This window comes from Lithobates pipiens, unplaced genomic scaffold (assembly GCF_037356315.1).
Source record: "Lithobates pipiens isolate NorthernLeopardFrog02 unplaced genomic scaffold, aLitPip1_a1.2 Scaffold_23, whole genome shotgun sequence".
In the NCBI taxonomy this organism is placed as follows: Eukaryota; Metazoa; Chordata; class Amphibia; order Anura; family Ranidae; genus Lithobates; species Lithobates pipiens.
In genome coordinates this window covers 329,132,244-329,153,755 of record NW_027507785.1, presented here as the reverse complement: position 1 = coordinate 329,153,755, position 21,512 = coordinate 329,132,244, and the positions used below count along the sequence as shown (strand labels likewise).

General features: G+C 44.4%; 1 protein-coding gene across 13 annotated transcripts in view; it reads right to left on the bottom strand.

Annotated features, from left to right (window-relative positions):
- Positions 1-11,796: 11,796 nt before the first annotated feature.
- The window catches only part of PTPRF (protein tyrosine phosphatase receptor type F), a 1,477,204-nt gene continuing 1,467,488 nt past the window's right edge, over positions 11,797-21,512 (bottom strand). For all 13 annotated transcript variants that reach the window (XM_077450677.1, XM_077450676.1, XM_077450680.1 and 10 more), the window contains 5 exons: positions 20,798-20,924; positions 18,990-19,115; positions 16,823-16,977; positions 14,664-14,799; positions 11,797-12,365 (listed from right to left, as the gene is read on the bottom strand). In XM_077450677.1, coding sequence (XP_077306803.1) covers positions 12,297-12,365; positions 14,664-14,799; positions 16,823-16,977; positions 18,990-19,115; positions 20,798-20,924 — 613 coding nt within the window. In that variant the 3' untranslated portion in view covers positions 11,797-12,296. The remainder of the gene's footprint in view (positions 12,366-14,663; positions 14,800-16,822; positions 16,978-18,989; positions 19,116-20,797; positions 20,925-21,512) is intronic.

Genomic DNA, 21,512 nt, shown 5'->3' with positions numbered 1-21,512 from the left:
CCACCAAAAATCACTTTGAGGGCTTACAATGTTGTGGCAAAACCAACACCTTGTTCCGCCATTTCTGCAGAGCATATAGGGCAGGCCCCTACTTACTAACATCCAACTTACAAACATCAGACAGCAGCAAGTGAGATGAAAAAAGATGGACGACAAAACAAATTCTACAGGGGTGATAACCCTTCCCTATGTTTTCCAAAATGCTTAAAAATAGTTTTTTTTGACTGGAGCTACACTTTAAAAATGTACCAGTTGAAAATTACAAACAGATTCAACTTAACACAACAAACCTACACAGTCCCTGTCTTGTTTGCACCGCCTGTATACTGCTGTTCTGAGTATATAGGGCCTGGGGGCCACACGCATTTCCTTTTTTTAATATGGGTACGGGGTTCCCCTTAATATGCGTACAAGACCCAAATAGGCTGGTAATGGGCAGGGAGGGCTACCCATGCCATTTTTCTGAATGATTTTCAACCATATTGCAGGAACCAGATATAACATTAAAACCGCAAGCAGTTTTAAATGGTGTTATTTCCGTTTAATGTCATTTTGTGCAGGGACTGTTCTAAACACGGGAAACACGTGGCACTTCACAGGCATACTACAGACACCCCCCAGGCACCATATTTAAAGGAATATTTCACTTTTTTTTTTCACTTTAATCATCATTAAAATCAGTGCTCCCGCCAAAACGGCAGTTTTTAAAACTTTTTTTTGCAGTGACCCATGTCCCCTGAGGCAGGAGCCAGGTCCCCAAACCCTTTTTAGGATAGTATCTTGCATATTAGCCGTTAAAATTAGCACTTTCCATTTCGAACGTTCGAGTCCCATAGACTTCAATGGGGTTCTAACGTTCGTTTCGAACGCGGGGTCCGTTCGAAAGTTCTGGTGCGAACCGAACCGGGGGGTGTTCGGCTTATCCCTAGTGGTGGTCATGGCATCAGCTTGACTGCTTGCCGACTGCCCCGCGCAGATATACTGCTGCAGAGCGGCCGCTCTGTGCTGGATCATGTATCTGTTGGGGTGATCAGGATGGTGCACCTGTGATGTGATTTGTTACAGCACAAGCTGATCAGCGGGTCCCAACTCCCGGCCAATAATTGATTGCCAGCACCCATCGATCGTCTCATTCAGGGAAGGGAGCTCTGTGTTGTAAACAACACAGAGCTCTGAACACTGACAGGAGATCTTGCTGTTTTTTTTTTTTTATTCTCTGCAGAAAAAAAAAAAAAACAAGATTGTTCAGCAAAAGTGGCGAATTTGTTGGGCACACATTTAACCTTTTGATCACCCCTAGATGTTAACCCTTTCCCAGCCAGTGACAGTGTATAGTGTTGGCACTGATCACTATATTTGTGTCCCTGGTGATGTCAGTGTACCCCCACCATACCATTCAGTCCCGTGATAAATCTCTGATCACCACCATTGCAAAAAAGGAAAACTGTGAAAAAATCTATTATTATTATTAATTTGAATACAGCGTTGCATGAATCCGCAATTGTCGGTTCTGCGTAGCAAAACATGTCCTGGTCATGAAGGGGGGTAGAACCTTCTGGAGGTGAAGCAGTTAAACTGGGACATAGACGAGGATTATAAAGAGAGAGAAGCTGAAAAAGTAGGAAATGAAATCAGGCGCTGAAAGTGATTACAATGTGTCCAGTATTTTGTATTCCATGTACACAGTCTAAACTTTTCATCTAATCAATTTGGAAACAATGGTAACAACTAACCTGCACATCCTCTGTGTGCGTCCACTGATTACATTGTAATAATAAATGACTATTATAGGAGAGTCCCTATTGTGTGATCTCCGCACACCAAAGACCTCCCTGTAACTCCTTTCATTTTTGGATTTATCACCATTCAAGTCAATAGAATTCAAGGTCATCGAGCAGCAACAACGCGTTAACCACTTGGAGGTCGCCGGGCATTTTCTGCGTTTTTTTTTTTTAATTTGTTTTTTCCCCTAGAAAATTAGTTAGAATATAATTATATATATATATATATATATATATATATATATATATATATATATATATATATATATATATATATATATATATATATATATATATATATATATATATATATATAATTTATTATATTCTAACTAATATATAATGTGTATAAATATTATAGGAACAGATGATCTGTCTCTCCTCTCCTGTCAGAACGAGGATTTCTGTGTTTTTTCAACACACAAATCCCCATTCTGGCTCTCGTGCGCGCGATCGCGGGTTGGCCAGCGGACATCATGGCCACTGACCACACACACGCTCTGCAGCGGGTGCGCGCCTGCTGGGGCTCTTAAAGGAGCCAACGTACCAGTACGCTGATTCGCAGGAAACCAGCCGACCCGCTGCCGTATAAAGGCAAGTGCTTAAAATTATCCCCACAATGTGTGAAATGTCATTTTCTATGTATTTCCTAGACATGTGCATTCGTTTTTCCTCCGAATTTCGGGTATTTTCGTTATCGTTTCCGAAAACCAAAAGATCCGACATAAACAAATGCTTTATTTTCATTTTCGTTGTGACAACAGTTCGGTATAGATAGGAGATTCCACATGACGCTGACAATAGTGATCTGTGTCCGCCGAACCTGTGGGTCGAATGTACCTAACCTTAGCTCTATTAGTCCAAGATTATTCTACATAGAGAGAAGATTCCATGAAGTAGATGCCGCGAGCAGACATTTAGGGTCAAATGCTCCACCCATAGGTTATAGAAGAATTCTAATGTTGGTTGAGTAGTAATAATATTATTACTAGTGTCATACAACATTAAAATTCTACTGTAGCTTGTGGGCGGAACATTCGACTGGAAATGTACGATTGCGGCCGTCGTTCAGTTTAGCTGCTCCGTTGAATCTTCTTAGAACATTCGAAAGACACTATAAGCCTTCAATGACAGATTCGACCTTCATTATTTCAGATTTTCGGGCGAATGCATTTTTTAACAAAACAAAATGAATAAAAATACATTTCGGGAGTAACTAAATAAATTTATTTTTCGGACAAAAACGAAATTCCGAAACAAAATATTTTGGTGTGCACATGTCTCTTCCCATGGTCACCAGCGCCATCTAGTGGCCGTAAGACAGTGTTTTCCTGGTTGAGGTATTTCAGGAAAACTATTGGATTATGGGCACAAGATGGTGCTGATGAGGCATTAAAAAAATATTTCTCACATATTGCAAACGCTGCATGCATAATTTGTGATGTGGAATTCCGGAGATTGAATGGATGTTGAGGCAGATATGTGTGATCACAGAGGAGGCGACTCTTCAGCTTTGTCTTTGTCTTGTGTATTTTTCTGACGTGATCGAAAACTGATGAACTAGCAAATTGTCGATCCATGTATGGGCCGGCTTTAGAGAAGTTTTCCCCTCTGGCAAGATTCACTCTGACTTCCTGCTGTGTCTCCGGGACAGGAAGTGAAGGTCCATAACCTTTCCCTACTATGTCCAGAACAAAGAAAAAAGTTTTTTGCCTTTGCACACATTTTGAATGTATTGTGACCAGTGTTGGTACATTGTCAGATTCCTGTAATGCCCTGCACAGCAGCACTCTAGGCATGGAGGCAGATTGCAGTGCACATGTGCTAACGGGGAACACGCAGACAGGAGGTAAGCTCAGGGTGATGTCTTTAAGCATGCTGCTGTTCCTTCCCTGTCTAACCAGCAGCCTGGAGGTGTGTGTGTTTTCTTTTGCTGGGTGCACTCTGCTGCTCACACTAGTGTGACTTTGATGCAGCTTTACACTCTCTGGCACTCCAGCTGCATTAAAGTTGCATCAGAGTAGTGCAGGAACCTTTTCAAAGTCGCTGAGACATTAACCCCTTGCCCACTGCCCCATGTAGGTGTACTGCGGGGTGGCGGCTCTTGTGAGCAGCATCACGTACAGGTACGTCATTCTGCACACTGGGTCTGGGGTGCGTGCACGCTGCTGGCGACCCACTGCAGCTGTGATTGGACACAACAGGAGCCAATTGGCTAGTCTGGTGGCCTTGAGCTCCACCAGCGTTCGTTCGTGAGAGAGGCAGAACGGTGGTCTGTATGTAAACGAGGCAGATCGCCGTTCTGTCAGTAAGGGAGACAGAGATCCTGTGTTATCTGCTACGCAGGAACATGGATCTCTGTCTTCCCACAGTTGGGAATCGCTCCCTAGGGACACATTTAACCCTTTGATTGCCCCTGATGTTAACCCCCTTCCCTGACTGGCTGAGACGCAGCCGCAAGAACCATTGTCTCCTGCAGCTGCCAATTACATCCAGTGAGGAGGAAGCAAGGGGCAGAGCTGAGTCTTCTGTACACAGGAAGCCGGTTTAAGAGCGAGCATGCATGAGTGCCCCCAGAGCATGCGGCTAGCTGTGAGGGCACACTCATAGTTGCGTAGTAGGTGAGATTGGGAAAAAAAGACGCAAGTCCATCAAGTCCAACCTATGTGTGTGATTATATGTCAGTATTACATTGTATATCCCTGTATGTTGCGGTCGTTCAGGCACTTATCTAATAGTTTTTTAAACTATCGATGCCCCCCCCCCCCCTGCTCTTACAGTAAAGAACCCTCTACATAGTTTAAGGTTACACCTCTTTTCTTCTAATTTTAATGAGTGGCCACGTGTCTTATTAAACTCCCTTATGCAAAAAAGTTTTCTCCCTATTGTGGGGTCACCAGTCCGGTATTTGTATATTGTGGGGTCACCAGTATGGGATTTATAAATTGAAATCATATCCCCTCTCAAGCGTCTCTTCTCCAGAGAGAATAAGTTCAGAGCTCACAACCTTTCCTTATAACTAATATCCTCCAGACCCTTTATCAGCTTTGTTGCCCTTCTTTGTAGTCGCTCCATTTCCAGTACATCCTTCCTGAGGACTGGTGCCCAGAACTGGACAGTATACTCCAGGTGCGGCCGGACCAGAGTCTTGTAGAGGGGAGAATTATCGTTTTATCTCTGGAGTTGATCCCCTTTTTAATGCCAATATTCTGTTTGCTTTGTTAGGCTCAGCAATGCCAAGCTGCTGCTATCATCTACTAGGACCCCCAGGTCCTTTTCCATCCTAGATCCCCCCAGAGGGAATCAAAGCAAATATTTAATATATTGCGGCTTACCAATTCTTAGATGTGATGGCTGCATTAGTTATTTTTTATGCTTTCTTTCTTCTATTTTCAGCCAGTAAGTCAGTGTTTTTTTTTTTTTTTTTTTGTCAATAGAACAAGCTCTCCTTCAAGAGGGAGTCCACCCGAAAAAAAATAATTATTAAAAGCCAGCAGCTACAAATACTACAGCTGCTGACTTTTAACAAATAGACACTTACCTGTCCTGGAGTTCAGCGATGTCGGCAGCCGAGGCCGATCAATCGCTCGGCTCTCGCCCGCTGCCATCCTCGGTGAGGGAATCAGGAAGTGAAGCGTCGCGGCTTCACTTCCCGGTTCCCTACTGCGCATGCGCAAGTCGCGCAGCGCGATGAGAATGCTCCGCGCTGTCTCTGGGACCCGTGTGCGTCCCCCAGCAGACAGTGCAGCAGGACAGGAAGAGGCATAGACTCCCGTGGGTGTCTATGCCCGGAAGTGGCTACAAATACCTCTCTTAGACAGGTATCTGCACCCCCCCCCTCCCCCCTGAAAGGTGCCAACTGTGGAACCGGAGGGTTCCGATGAGCGGAAATTCCACTTTGGGGTGGAACTCCACTTTCAGGTGTATCAGTGTTGAGACAAACCATTTACCACTGACGGGTGCTTACAATGATCAGCATTTGTTTATTTATGTAAAACCTTTAAAAACAAAACAAAAAAAAACTGTTGTAATTTTAACGAATTTCAATGTGTTGGACAAGCAGATTTAGATAATATCTACCCCCCCCCCCCCCGACTGACAATGCTGCTGCCCAAAATTGCCCCCTGCGCTCCTTCCTCCAGAATGGCGGTGCTCTAATACAGGAGTTATGTTACTGGCCAGATCACCAGGCGAAAACAGAGGGGGGGGGGGGGGGAAGCATAAGAAGAAAAAAGGATTGCGGTCATCTATTGATTGATAAGCTGTAATATATTTTTGGATTTAATACCACTTTAAAGTGTATGTAAGCCCAACAATTTTTTTTTTTTTTTTTTTTATTTGTTCCTTTTGGTCTGGTAATTATATCATGAAGGCTCGGTTCACACGGCTGCAACTTGAGATCTGACTTGTGAAGTCCCATGTTAGATAATGCGAGATCTCTTAACCAGTTGCCGACCGCCGCACGCCAATATATGTCGGCACAATGGCAGCAGTGGGCAAATGGGCGTACCTGTACGTCTCCTTTAATTGGCAGGGTTAGCGGACGTGCCTGCCATGTACAGCGCGACTGTGCCCGCGGGACTGGACTCTGGCGATCGTGTCATGGAGCCGCAGAACGGGGAAGTGTAAACAAGGCATTTCCCCCGTTCTGCCTAGTAACATGACACAGATCACAGCTCTCTGTCATCGGGAGCAGCGATCGCTGTCATGCGAGTGGTAGCCCATCCCCCCCCCACAGATAGAATCACTCCTTAGGACACACTTAACCCATTCATCGCCCCCTAGTGGTTAACCCCCCTTCCCTGCCTGTGTCATTTACACAGTAATCGGTGCATTTTTATAGCACTGATCGCTGTATAAATGACAATGGTCCCAAAATGGTGTCAAAAGTGTCTGATCTGTCTGCCATAATGTTGCAGTCACGATAAAAATTTCTGAACACTGTCATTACTAATAATAATAATAAAAAAATTATAATAAAAATGCCATAAAACTATCCCCTATTTTGTAGACTCTATAACTTTTGTGCAAGCCAATCAATATACGCTTAAAGCGTGAAGAACGCCTTAAAATGAAAAACTCTGTATTATACAGACTCCTTATTGGATCTCATGTGCACAAGCTCCGTGCTCCTCCCCACAGTCTGTGATCAGCACTGCCATTGGAAGTCCCCTCCCTCCATCACGCTCAGCACTACTCCTGGCACCTCCCTCTGAGTTCACAAGAACTGGAAGTACTGAGGAGGAATGTGCGCTGGCAGTATTGACTGTCAGTGTGCATTGGATACAACATTGAGCGGTATACATCTGCCAAATGTTAATTTGTGGCTGACCCCCCCCGGGGGCCACTAAAATATTTTTGTGGACCACTTGTTGCCGATCGCTGTTCTGGACTGTACAAGTTTAGGAGATGATCACGGTACCAACAGGTAAACCTTATTATACAGGCAGCTTACCTGTAGGTACCAGTTAATAAGAGTTTCCGACTGCAGTATGGGGGGAAGCCAGGAGATCAGCAGTTTCTGACTCCTGATCATTGCTATTGAAGATGTGTGCTGGGCTGAAAACGCAACTATTGCTGAGCTTTATATTGCTATGTGCTATAATGTAAGAAGCTTCGGGGGGTGGGTTATAATGAAGGATTAGAAACATTTCAGAAGTATGACTTGAGGTTTGGAACAAAACACAAAGTACCAGCATAGGCAGACATGAGGTCTATTAAAGCGCAACTCCAACCTGAACTATTCGGAGTGCGGGAGGGGGATAGACCTTCATCAATGGGAGAGCAAGTGAGGTGGAAATCTTCTCAAAAGAAAATGTAAAGAGCAATAATAAGTCTTCCCTAATCTCTTACAGAACACAATATAGTTTGTGGTTACAACATCCTCCATTCCTCTGGTAACAGGCTTTCCACAACATTTTGGAGGGTGCCTCATGTGCCCACTTGTGAGGTCAGGTACTGATGTTGGATGAGAAGACCTGGCTCATATGTTGGGCCTCACGTTGACCCCCTTTTTTATTTTATTTTTGGTGCCCAACATTCCAGCTCCTACCAAAGGTGTTCAGTAGGGATGAGGTCAGGACACTCATCCACACCCAACCGGTCACACCATGTCTTTATGGAGCTGGCTTTGTACACAGCGGACAATGTGTGGTGGAACAGAAAAGGGTCTTCACCAAACTGTTACCACAAAGGTTGTATGATTTAGTAGATGTGCACTGCCGAAAAATTTGTTTTTCTTTTTATTTTTTTATTTTTTTTTTTTTCATTTTTTGGGTCTTTCATTATGATCGTAAATTAGAAAATTCATAATTTCGTAAATCCGAAAATAAAGAAAATCCGAAAGTTCTAAATAACTATTACATTTATAAGTATTGGCATCTCCTTTCAAATTTGGCTGTTGGTGAATACGAATTTATCCAAAGTTATTAAATTATTCAAAATAACGAATGCCGCAGCTAAACAAATGGAATGGAACAAATGAATAATCCGTTTTTATTATTATGAATGCGTTCCGTTTGTTTAGATACAGCATTCGTTATTTCGGATAAGTCAATGTTACGAATAACGGCCAAATTTGAAAGGAAATTCCAGTACCTATAATTTGATAGTTGGGTATTTACAAATATTCTGAAAAATCTTTTTTCGTTAAAGGGGTTGTAAAGGTAAATTCTTTTATTTTCTACATAGGTTCCTTTAAGCTAGTGCATTGTTGGTTCACTTATCTTTTCCTTCGATTTCCCTTCTAAATGTTTTTTTTTTTGTTTTCTTTGTCTGAATTTCTCACTTCCGGTTCCTCCTCAGTAAGCTGTTCAGTAAGCTGTTCTGGCTGACTAACCACCAGCTCGGATGATGGTGAGAAGTTTACTGAGGAGAAACAGGAAGTGAGATATTCAGACAAAGAAAAAAAACATTTAGAAGGGAAATCGAAGGAAAAGATAAGTGAACCAACAATGCACTAGCTTAAAGGAAACTACGGTATGTAGAAAATAAAAAAATTACCTTTACAACCCCTTTAATTCGGATATTTCTGAAATAACGAATTTGTCAAAATTTGTAAAACAAAAATGAATTTGGAACTAAATGAATTGCACATGATCTATAATTTAATATTAACATCACCCTTCAATGGAACCCCCTGAACTTGGGGATCTCCTTCTTTTTTTTTTTTTTTTTTTTGGCCATATAGAGTATTTTTTGTTGTAAATGTCTTCATTGGAGAGATTTCCTGTCTCTGTGGCCTTAGTCTGGGACAGAAATCAATTAAAACCCAAAAGTGGACCTTCCATGACAAACATGTCTGCTTTTGTGACTGCCACCTCCGTGTCTCTCCCCCCCCACACACAAATGAGTAACCACTTTGCCGGAGGCTCCTGCGGGCACAGAGACGTCCCCGTAAATTGCTGCCTGTTTCCAGGTTTTGGCCACACGCTCACCTCCCCCCCCCGCCTACTCCCCTGTGATTTGACGCAGTGGGAGTTTGTTAGCTGGTCCCAGCCAATGATTCATGGTGGGGACCTGCTGATCAGTTGTGTCCAATTACAGCTCAGAGCTCTGTGTTGACAATCAACACAGAGCTCTGTACAGAGGGAATGATCTCTCTTGTTTCTCATCCCTGCAAAGCAAGAATAAGAAACAAAAGAGGTCTGTTAGTAAAAGCAGCACACAGTACCCACATTGTTAGGCACACATTTAACCCCTTCAAAAATCCCCGCAATAAACTACAGTGAATTCTCGCGTGTTTTTTGGGCCCCCAGCTCTGCTGCAAGGCATGGTGACATCCAGGCTTCCCCGGGCCATCAGAGGTCGATGATTTTTTAAATTTGTGTGAATTTATAAATGACTTTAATATAATGTGTGTTGGGATAAGGAGAGGGGGCTTAATAAACCACTTCAGCTCTTCCATGGCTTCCTCTGCTTCTCCTCCCGGCCAACCCGATCCACCTCCTGTCCTGATTGGCCAGGAGGAGAAGCCAGAATGCAAATAGTGAATAAAATGGGTGGGTTCTGCACCCCCGAACCCTACCTTTTTCAAGCCAATTAGAACCTTTGGCGTTAATCATTTGGCTTGGGGGAAAAAAAAACCTCATACAAATGTACGTGTCTGGCGCCCCACATGCAAACCGGGGGGGGGGTTGGGGTGGTGCCCGTTACGGGCCAGCTGTTACTGCATAACAGAAACACAGGATCTGTACATTCCCCTCACATAACAGCGATTTGCCTTGTTTACATCACCATTCTGCCTGTCTCCCAAACGATCTGCAGGTTGCAGCAGACACCGCGTCCATCGGACCTACTGATTGGCTCCCGCTGTGTACAATCAATCATAGTGGATTGTGTGCCCCACCCCCCCCCCCCCCCCCAGACCCGGAATCGTGAGATCTCATATTGGGTACGTGATCTGGCACAGAGCGGCCGCAGAATATCCATGGTGGGCAGTCCGTAGGCAAGCATACCTTCCATTTGCCATGAAGGTCTATTCTTATCTCTGCTTCATTCAATGGTGTGATGGAACTGGAGTGTCCTGTACAGAGCCCTGACCTCAACCCTACTGGGATGAAATGGAACAGGGGCCGGCAACCTGGGGGGCCCTCCAGCTGTTGCAAAACTACCCAGTCCCATCATTCCTCTGGCAGTAATTGTAACTGCCAGCCTTGCAATGGCTCATGGGAAATGTAGTTCCACCACAGCTAGAGGGCCCCAGAATGCCTACCCCTGAATTGTCACATCGACCGCAAGGCAGGTTTTTTTTTTTTTTTCTTGGTGCCCAATGTGAGGCAGAACAAGCAACACAGGTATTCTCATCCAGCATCAATATTGCTCCTCATTATACTGTTGATCTTCATTTTTTTTTATTTATTTTTTTTATTTTTTTTTAAATACAAAAACGGTTTTATTATTCCCTATTAACAGCAGACATTGATTGGATCACTCGGTCTTCATTGATTCTGCCGGCTGCATCCCTATTCTCCTTTCCACCCTCTAAAACATCAACAAACATCGGACAAATTTTATATGAAACCTGATTATTCAAATTTATTAACACCGAGATTTTTTTTTTTTCTTTTCGGCAAAGATGCAGGTATTAGTAGACTGAGTTTGCATGTATTTTTTTTTTATAATTTTTTTTTTTTTTTTTTTTTAACTTTGTTTTTATTAACAAATAGAAAACATACTGTGTACAACGGAGCAATCTCCTAACAGCACTAATGTATACACAAGGTAAAAATGGTCTCCTTATCCAACATTAGCGAGACGGCGGTCCTCTCCGGTCCTTTCCGTGGGGAATAACATCGCGCATAATACGAGTTCCTTCGTTTCATCCACCACCCGGGTTTTTCTTTTCAGATGGGGGGTACCCAGGACACCGGACTAATACAGAGTACCTTTTATTTTTTTTAATGAGTACACGTTCTTTCCTGAAATATTTCTGTTAGAAGTTCCATAATTCTGTACATAATAACAAATGTTATTGTTTTTTTTTTTTTGTTGTTTTCTAGAGAGAGAAGGAATCGGTATGTGGCACCTCTTTTAAAAGACTTCATAATTCCGAGGTTTTTTTTTTTTCCCCCTCCCCCATCCTTATGCTAATATAATTGGGAAAGAAAAATATAAATCCTTCAAAAAATTTCATCCTACAACTCTGAGGAAATATAGGTACTCTCTCTTCTTGTTCCGCAACCTACATGCCCATGCCCACCCCTCCCCCAAAGTCCTCAAACCTCGTGTGCGTCTCGCTCCAGGCGAGTGCCGCCCGTTGGCTGCAGGCTGGAAGAATTAAAAAAAAAAAAAAAAAAAAGAGAGTAAATAACTAAAATATAAGGAACTGGGCAATGCTGATTTATCTTGGTCCCCTCATTGTCCACCCCTTGGTGCTCTAGAGTCAGTGTTCATGTTTTCCATTGGCTCCTGTGCGATCGCGCTTACATGAGATATACATCGAGTTCGTCAGAAGCGGTCTCTTTAATTTTTTTTCCTTTTCCGGGGTCCAGGCTCTCGTGTGCTTTTTTTTAAATTTTTATTTATTCCTTTTTTTTTTTCCACATCGCAGGGGAAGCCTGGAGCGCAAAGTTCTTGTAAATCACCTCTGGAATTATCCTTTGCCCCCTTTAGCAACATACATAAAAAATAACAATAAAATATAAAGATAAACATAAAATGGTTTCCCTTGGAAGGGGAACACCAGACTTAAAAAAAAAAAAATAATAATAATAATTCTAAAAAAAATGATTAAAAATGATAAAAATAAGTAGGAATTTTCATATATTTTTTTTTTTTTTCCTTTTGTGCCATAGTAAGGGCCGAAGAAGCAAGACCTGAATGGAGGGGGACAGGGATGAGTTGTGCTAAGTCCCAAGCAAGCCTCGCAAAGCTTTGCAATTTATTTTGTTTGTAAGTAGATGATGTTGGGAACGGCGCCTGGAATAGGAGGAGGGGCCTGGCACCGGGTTTGGCGGTGCCGGGGGTTCCTGGACGCTTCACTCCCAAGTCTGTCCGGCGGGGGTTTGGCTGTAGTTATGTTGCATAGTGGTCGAAGCTGCCCAGGTACTCCAGTGCAGCCCTGTAGCACAGCTGATACTGGTCCTGCAGAGAGAGAGAGAGAGAGAGAGGGGACACTGGTCAGGGGACAACAAACACAACTTTATATAGACACACAAAATCTCTCAGGACACAGGGTGGAGGCATTTAAAGCGGAACTTCAGTCATTTTATCATCTTTCCATCTATTAAATCTTCTGCCTTTGTTGTTGTTTTAACTTTGGATAGTAAAACATTTTTTTTTTTTCTGCCAGTAAATCCCTTAGGCTCGGTTCACACTGGGGGCGACACAAGGCGACACGACGTGCCGCGACCTGACAAGTCTACCCCGTTCTGTACTACGGAACCGTTCTAAGAGGAGCGACTCAAGTCGCTCAGACTTAGAAAAAAGGTTCCAGTACTACTTTTGAGCGACCTCGGGGCGACTTGCATTGACTTCTATACAGAAGTCATTTGCAAGTCGCCGCTGAGGTCGCGGCGCGGCAAGTCGTGTCTCCTCGCATCGCCCCCTGTGTGAACCGAGCCTTATACAGCCCACTTCCTGTTTCTTGTCTGGTCATTAGCCTAGGCTTATGACATCATGCACAGGTCTCGTCCCCAGGAAGGGAGGGGGGGGGGGGATGAGTCATAAGAGGGCCAATGAGAGCTGCAGAGCTGGAGGTGTGCCTCTGTATATCCAGGAAGTGAACAGGCAGCAGCTTCAGCTGCCCACAGTTAAAATGGCTGCGGCCAGACTCGGTGGAGGGAGATTTCTGCAGCATACTTGACAAATACAGAATCACAGTATATATAAAATAATATGCAAAGTGGTTGGAGGGAAGCTTCAGAATGGCAAAGATGTTTTTATTACAAATTATCTTTTACCCACTTCCTGCCCAGGCCAATTTTTAAGCTTTCAGAGCTGTCACACTTTGGCTACAGTGTTGCATGACCACGCAATTGTCATTCAAACTAAATTTTTATTGTTTTGTTCACCACACAACTAGAGCTTTCTTCTGGTGGTTTACAATCACCACTGGGGGTTTTCATTTTGGTGTTAAAACGAAAAATTACTGAACACGTTTTTCTTTGTGACTGTTATAAAATGTTGCAAATAATTGTTTTTCATGAATTTAGGGCAAAATGTATGTATTCTGCTACATTTCTTTGGTGAAAATAACCCAAATCAGTGTATATTACTTAGTCTGTAGGAAACTTATAGAGTCCACAAACTATGGGATATATAGATATGAAAATTGATCAATCCAGATGGCCAATCTAAATTCTTGAGGCCTGAAAATGCCAGGATAGTAGAACCTCCAAAGCACCCCTTTTTTTAGAACACAACAGTCCAAGGTATTTAATAAGAGGTACATCACATTTTTTTGAAGTAGTCATCATCTTTTTGGAAAATTAAGAAATTTTCATGATTTTTTTTTTTTTTTTCCTGTCCTATAATTCGGTTGTGTGGTGTTGATGAGGTACATTGACTGGTGACAGTATGACATTTTTTATAATATATATATTGTGAGAGAGATGGATATAGATTTTTTATTTTTTTTTGTTTTTATTACTTATTTTTTATTTTTTACACATTGATTGCGGTGAATTCCATTGCTATAAGCAAACATTTTACCGAATTAACTTGATTAATTTAGTTTGTTTTGCTGTGATTGGTCAAAGCTAATCACATGGCACAGATGGGCTGTGGTTTGGCCCTGTCTGTACCATGTGATCACACTGACCAATCACAGCTAGCAACACAATAGAGTGCATGAAAGGAAGCCATCCATTGTTTACAACCGTCAAGAGACCCGCAGTGATTGGTCACATTGTATCAGCAGTGAGTCGGTACACTGATCAGTCCCGTGGACACAGCCGGGGACAGATTGGGCAGTGCTGTCTGAGAGGATGTCATACGACGTCCACTCAGAACGGTAAGGCCACTGCCCTTCGTTCTGCTATAGGCCGGGCGGGAAGCTGTTAATTGTGGACCTTTTAGGCCTTGTTCACACGGGAGTATTATAAGTGTATGCCTGTGTGACGGCTTTGTTGGTTGCCCACATAGGGATGCACCCCCATGCTGTCAGTCCTATTCATTTCAATTGGGACACAGATGCTGATCTCACAGTGACATTGGTGGGCGATTATGTCACATTGGGATAATTTTTTTTTTTTTGATCCATTGGGACCCTGACATTTGGGGGGGGGGGGGGGTGGGGCTTGAGCTGGGGGATTTATAGACGTGGTAACTTTTCATTTTTTTTTTCACTTTACATCACTAAGGGGACTTTGGTCTCCTATATAATAATAACAAATACACCTCTGTGCGGGAGACGTGTCAGGTGAATGATGTGGGACTCACCTCTGTCTGTACCATGGCTGGTCTCTGTGTTCTCAGCGTCTTCACGGTCTGGAACATGTCCACCACCCCCTCGTACCTCATCCGCTCCAGCACGATGCTGAGTGTGATGAAGACTCCGGTCCGGCCCACGCCAGCGCTGTAAAAAAGCAACAGATTAACACAAATGCCATTAATAAAAACAACACCTTACACATCCCCCTATGGGATCACAATCTAACCCTCATCTCCACTTTAGTGTTAAAGGGGAACTCCAGCTATAAACATCTTTTAAAAGCTCGGCACAGACTAGATAAAGGGTAAAAACTCCTGTCAGGTGTTTTGGCCATGTCCCCTATGGGGAGATATCCCCCATGTCCTGGTGATAGAAAGTTACCGGCAATCCAAACGCTGGCAGCATTATTGAAATGGCAGAGAATTCTCCTATAGGCACGACTGCAAGAGGAGGGACTTCCCTACCTGGGAGGAGATCTTTCCTGACTTTTCATTGTGTCACCAGGACAGGAAGTGAGGAGGAAATCCCAACTGGGACAAAGTAATAAAAACCTGAAGTTCTTCTAAGGCCTGTCTGTCCAACTTAGTCCGCTGAAACACATTTCAGCGGACAGTCCGCTCGTGTGTGGGCTTCAGCGGACTTTTTCAGCGGACAGTCTGGCGGACTAAGTATTTCGGAATTTCCGTAATATTGTCCGTCCAACTTTGGTTTCAGCGGACAGTCCGTTTGTGAGTAGGCAAGTTGGATGGACTAAGTATGGCGCATGCTCAGAAAGGATTTACACGGCGAAAGGTTGCATTGCAGTGTATTGGACGTCGTATTTCTAGTCCCGTCGTACGTGCTGTACACGTCATCGCGCAAGCTTTCAGCGGACTGTCTGTTCATCGTGTGTGGTCAAGTCCGTTCATTCGAAAGTAGGACGGACTGTCTGTCGGATTGTCTGACGGACTTAGTTGGCCAGACAGTCCGCCCGTGTGTACGCGGCTTAACTCGTTCCCTCTCTATCCAAAATGTAAAGTTGAGGTTTAATCTGCTTAAATTTTGCCTTCACCTATCCCCCCCCCAATTAAAATACTAATAACATTTTAGATAAAGCTCCTTCTGTTGTCATGAGATACCTTATTTTAGTCCCAGTAATATCATCACTGGCTCTATGTGCAATGCAGGCAGATCATGGCTGGTGGGGGGGAGGGGCTGGCAGGGTGCTGTACATTGTGTCATGAAAACATCCCAGCCCCCTGCCCCAGTACTCCTCTCAGGAGCCCTCAGTTCTGATACAAGCAGTGGCAGTGGCTTTTGGGAGGGGTTATGCAAATATCAAAATCCCATGATGGGTGGGGGTCAGTCTGGAGGAGGGGGTGTTCCTAGGGAGACTACATTTGCATGCAGATGGCCCTAGGTAACGGCCACGTGACCCTGAGCCTTCAGGATTGAAAGAACTGAAGCCCTATAAATAAAAGGGGTGGGCTGGGGACAGTCAGACTGGAAAGGGTTAGAGATATTGGTGTGCAGTAAAAAAAATGTCAGAGGGGGAGTGGATGAGAGGTCGGCAGTTTGTATGATAGCGTACTAGTTTGTAGAGCAGATAACGGGGCAGCAGGGCATTGTACTGGGGATCAGTAGGGAAGAGGACAGGGGCCACCAATGGCAGGGCACTGGGCTCCCATCCATACAGTGTACACAGCCTGATAAACAGAAGCGCAGCTGCAGTAACCAGCTACACAGTGTGCAGATTGTAGCTGTGTGTAAGAGAATCAGATTTCAGCTACAGTGTGTAGGAGGTCTTGCTGCGTGTGCACTGCTCAGGCTGTGTATACCTTATGGATGGGATATAGTCAGGCATAGTGTCAGTAGGTGAGGGCACAACTTAAATCTTGGGAGGCGCAGCCCACCCCAGCACCCTCCTAGTTCTGACCATGTGTCTAAGAGGGGATTTCCCTCACATTAGAAAGAGATTCTTTCACTTCCTGTTGCGTCTACAAGACAGGAAGTGAAGGGAAGTTTCCCCAAGTGAGATACACATGTCCCCTGCTGTACAGTAGATGTCTCTCAGAATAAGAGAAGGCTCTGATAATCTACTGTCTGCTCCTCGCCTTTCCTACTGTTGTTCTATGGACATTATTATGAGATGTGATGAACGTTTAGTGTAGCGGATCGAGTTCCTCACCTGCAGTGAACAGTGATGGGTCCGTCTTGTCCGAACTGTTCTTTCGTTTTGTGCACTTGTCCGATGAAGTCGATGAAGCCCTCTCCCGTTTTTGGCACTCCCTGCTCAGGCCAGTCTGTGAACTGGAACTGTCTGATTGTCCGAGACTGTCCGTCCTGTGGAGCAAAGAAACGGTCAGATCTGGGAGGACCAAAATCTCTTATTTATAATATAATCAGTTCATAGTCGGCGACCATTTAAAATTCCTGCGGTTAGAGTTTTTTTTCTGACTGGTTACCGTGGGTTATCATGCTTTGCCGGTGGTGGATCAACATAAATGGCAGGGTGGCTGCCTGAGACGAGCGATTGAGCACACTACCAGTACAGGACAGCAATGTCGGCTGTACGCATAGATGTGGTGGCAGCACGGTCCTGAAACCCCGGGCCATTGGGAAGAGGTTAATAAATCTGTGTACACTGACCGTCGTGCATGATCCTAATAAAATGGGGTGGCGGGGGATAATTGGCATGCAGGATTTGGGGCCCATGGTACCATTATTTCAGTGCTGCATCTTATTACTTACACCCCTTTCACACTGGGGCGGTGCGGGTGTTAGCGGTGAATCTTGAATAAGGAGAGTTATATCCAGGTTTGCTGCATCCACTATCCTCTCTGCTGCTATAGATGTATGAAGATTGATGGGCTTCCTTTATACTTCATATGTGCTGATGTGACCTTTTGTGATGAGGGTCCATTTAATAGGGTAAGCGGCTGTATTGTCGGGTGCTGGTGCCCCCCTATATTCTGCTTACCACAGATTTGAACCATCATTTGAACATTCGTTCCTGAATAATTTCTTGTAGATCCCCTTTAACCACTTTCTTGACTGCCCCATGCAGCTATACTACGGCATAGCGGCCCTCCTGCGCGAAATCATGTGTAAGTGATTTTGTGCACGGGGTCTGGGGCGTGTGCACGCTGTCGGCGACCCGCTCCTGCTGTGATTGGACCCTCCGGTAGTTCTCATGAGAGGCAGAACCGCCGTTCTATCAGAGGGGAAAATGGAGATCTCGTGTTTCTGCTAAGCAGAAGCACAGATCTCTGTTTTTCCCCTAGTCAAATCACCTCCCCCACAGTTAGAAAGCACTCCCTAGGGACACAGTTAACCCTTTGATTGCCTCTGATGTTAACCTCACCCCCTGCCAGTGCAATTTGCAGAGTGACAGTGCATTTTTTTTTTTATTTTTTTTTTTTTTTTAGTTCTGATCACTGTATTGGTGTCACTGGTCCCCAAAAAGTGTCACTGAGTGTCAGATTTGCCTGCCGTCTACAAACCATGGGATATTTTTATGGAATTTTTTTTTTTTTTTTAACTAGTAATGGCTGTAAATCAGTCAGTTTTTAGCAGGACTGTGATAATCGCAGTCCTGCTAAAAATCACTGATTTACAGCCATTACTAGTAAAAAAAAAAAAAAAATTCCATAAAAATATCCCATGGTTTGTAGACGGCAGGCAAATCTGACACTCAGTGACACTTTTTGGGGACCAGTGACACCAATAAATAAAATAAAATAAAAATAAATCCCATAAAAATATCCCATAGTTTGTAGACGCTATAACTTTTGTGCACAACAATCAATATGCGCTTATTGGGATGTTTTTTTTTTAACCAAAAATATGTAGCAGAATACATATTGGGTATATGAAGAAATTTGATTTTTTTTTTACAGTTTTTTTTTATTTTTTTAAATGAATATATTTTATAGCAATTTTTTTTTTCTTAAATTGCCGCTCATTTTTTGTTTATAGCGCAAAAATAAATAAATCGCAGAGGTGATCAAATACCACCAAAAGAAAGCTCTGGGGAAAAAAAGGACATCAATTTTATTTGTGTACAGTGTTCCATGACCGCGCAATTGTCAGTTAAAAATATTGCAAAAAATGGCCTGGTTATGAAGGGGTAAATCTTCCGGAGCTGAAGTGGTTAAGTAACCTAATAACATAGGTGGTCGGTAATCGCACGATCAGATAAGGGACACTGTTGGCTTTCCACCAGTTAAAGGATTACTAGTCCTGGCATGTCATAAGTACCGCAGCCCAGTCTTTCTGGGACCTGTAGTGCATTGGCAGATGCCAGAACAAGCGGCACAGAGCAGAGGTCCGGAACAACGCCCGCTCCTACTCACCCGTGCGTCCGTCACTTTGAATTCACGCAGGATATACTGAGGCATGTTATATTCGGCCATTGGGTCCACCACGAAATACTGATACCTCGCGGAGCGCTCGGCCGGCCAGTACTGATGGCACTTCTCCTGTAGAGAGAAACACACACCCGTCAATGCTGAAAAATATCTCCCCGCTACATAAATTACCAAGAAATAACATTATTATTCATTCAGAAGAAAATTGATCATATTTATCTGATAACAAAGACATGATTGTCCCTCAGAAATCACACCGTCACAATGCCGCACAATTCCTCGGAGGAAAACATCATCATTATCGGCGTGTTGTTACCACATCCCGATGATGATAACGTTGTGTCAGCAATCAGAGGAGCGTAAGAAATTGATCACAAGTGGTCTGAACAAATCCCCGGAGCCAGCTGATGAACGCACCCGCACCATGGCTTCTTAAAGGGTACCTGCTACTTACTTCAAATGGTAAAAACCTCCAGGTACCCCCCCCCCCCCCCCCACATGTCCTTTCTAAAACTTTACTTCTATGTGCATTTAGCTACCTCACCATCTGCTTTAAAAGCCTTTCACCCCAATAGGGTGAATTTTCCACCCCATCACCACAAATACCAACCTCAGTTCAGCCCCAATTTCTGTTGCAGATGGTGGTTCCACTAGGAGGAGGAAGAGGGGAGGTGGGCAGAGATATGATGAGGTCTACAGCTGCAGGTGTAATGGAAGGTGGACTGGCACCTAAATGTTGCATAAGATGGGCCTAACTAAAATGTCATGGAGGCGGGTGGGCTGCAGGCATAGAGGGGCAGGCCAAGCTTTAGAACGGACAGCCTAGCGAGCCGTCAATTACAGTAGTCCTTCGTAGGGAGCAGAGGCCCACCGGAGAGAGTTCTATCATCCTCTAGAAACAGTGGAGGCTGGTGTTTTTTTGTTTGTTGGCACTGGCACTATGTTTGGGGTGGTGGTGTGGGGGGGGGGGGGGGGGCATCAAACAACCGAACACCCCCCCCCCCACAACAACTCAAATCGCCCCCCGCTGTCCGCCTGTACCCCATCTAGGCAGCGGGGATCGGGCATCCATGGAGCAGCAGAAACCAGACAGCTCTTCTCGCTTCCGCTGTGTGTCTCCTCCCACTCCTCCTAGGCATCCAATAGGATCACCTGTCTTTTCAGCCAATTGGGTGACAGGTATCAGACCCGCTTCCTGATTGGGCGGGGGAGGATCAGTGTTGCAACAGCCCTGGATGCACCCCTCAGCATCCCGGACCCACCCTATTTTAAAGCTTATGGCTCTAATTCGGTGCTTAAAAAAAAAAAAACAACAAAACAACAACCCTCGAGTGTTGTAATTCATATGCCCAGTGAACCGAAAGGGGCCAGCCATGGATAGATTCACGCTATGCATGCATGAATCTATACATTGCATATAGGGGCTGGCAAAGAGACGGGAGGGGGCGGCGCCCCTAATGGACAGGTCGCCCTTGTCCAGAAGGCCAGTCAGAGCCTGCCCCCCCCCCCAGCCACATGAAGATGGTTTTGGACTTCTTGGACTTTTAGATTAGATTCCTGGATAGACAGATTGGAAAAATACATTTCTGACCATCGATGCCCTCTAATTGGTTGGCCAGTCTGGAGTGAATGTAGAAGTTTCCATACAAATCCTCTCCCAAGCTGCTCGTTCTCAGTGCAGTGATCATCACCTGTATATGAAAGCCTTTTAGGTGAAGGTGGAGTTGCCTCCAGTCACATAATGGCATGGATAGGTGCACTCTAACACTGATAAACCCGCTGATGGTTCTTACCCGGCCCATTTCCCGCAGCTTGGTCAGCATCACCACGATAGTGGAATTATGCTCCCATAGCATGCGCCAGAAGTCCTCAGTGGTCTCCGCCAGGGGTCCCTGAGTGGCGATGTAGCCTTTCTGCTGCCTGCAAAACAAGAATGAAGCATGAGGATCTGAGAAGCAGATAAGGGTAACATTAAACAGGACAATGTCTTTCATAATGTTGTGGAATATGTCTGCCTGGGTGGCACTTTGAATAAGTTGCAATTTTGAGATGAACATTTTTGACTAACGGCGGCTACTCGTATATTATTAGGATCATTTAATCCCCACCTGCTGGTCCCTTCTGTACTTACCTCCGTGTGTGTTGAGCTGTCATTGCCCACACAGCGGGTTAGGGCTTTGAAATCCCCGATCTTCTTCCTCGTATTTCTGTGGGGCCTCCAGGGCAGATCAGAAACATCGCTCTGATCTGCCCTGGAAGTGCAGCAGAAAGAGGGAGAGCAGCGGGGATTTCAAAGCCCTAAACTGCTGCATGGGGAGTAATCGCTCATCACCCACAGAGGTAAGTACAATGGGGAAGGTGTAGGGTGTTCACTTTTACATTTTTTGGTGAACTTACACTTTAATTACACCCGTCATTCCTGCGGACATAACACATATATGCAGCCCCACTGCACTGGGCTTTTTTCCATTTGGCCGCATATGTGTATATTTCCTTTTGCACTGGGAG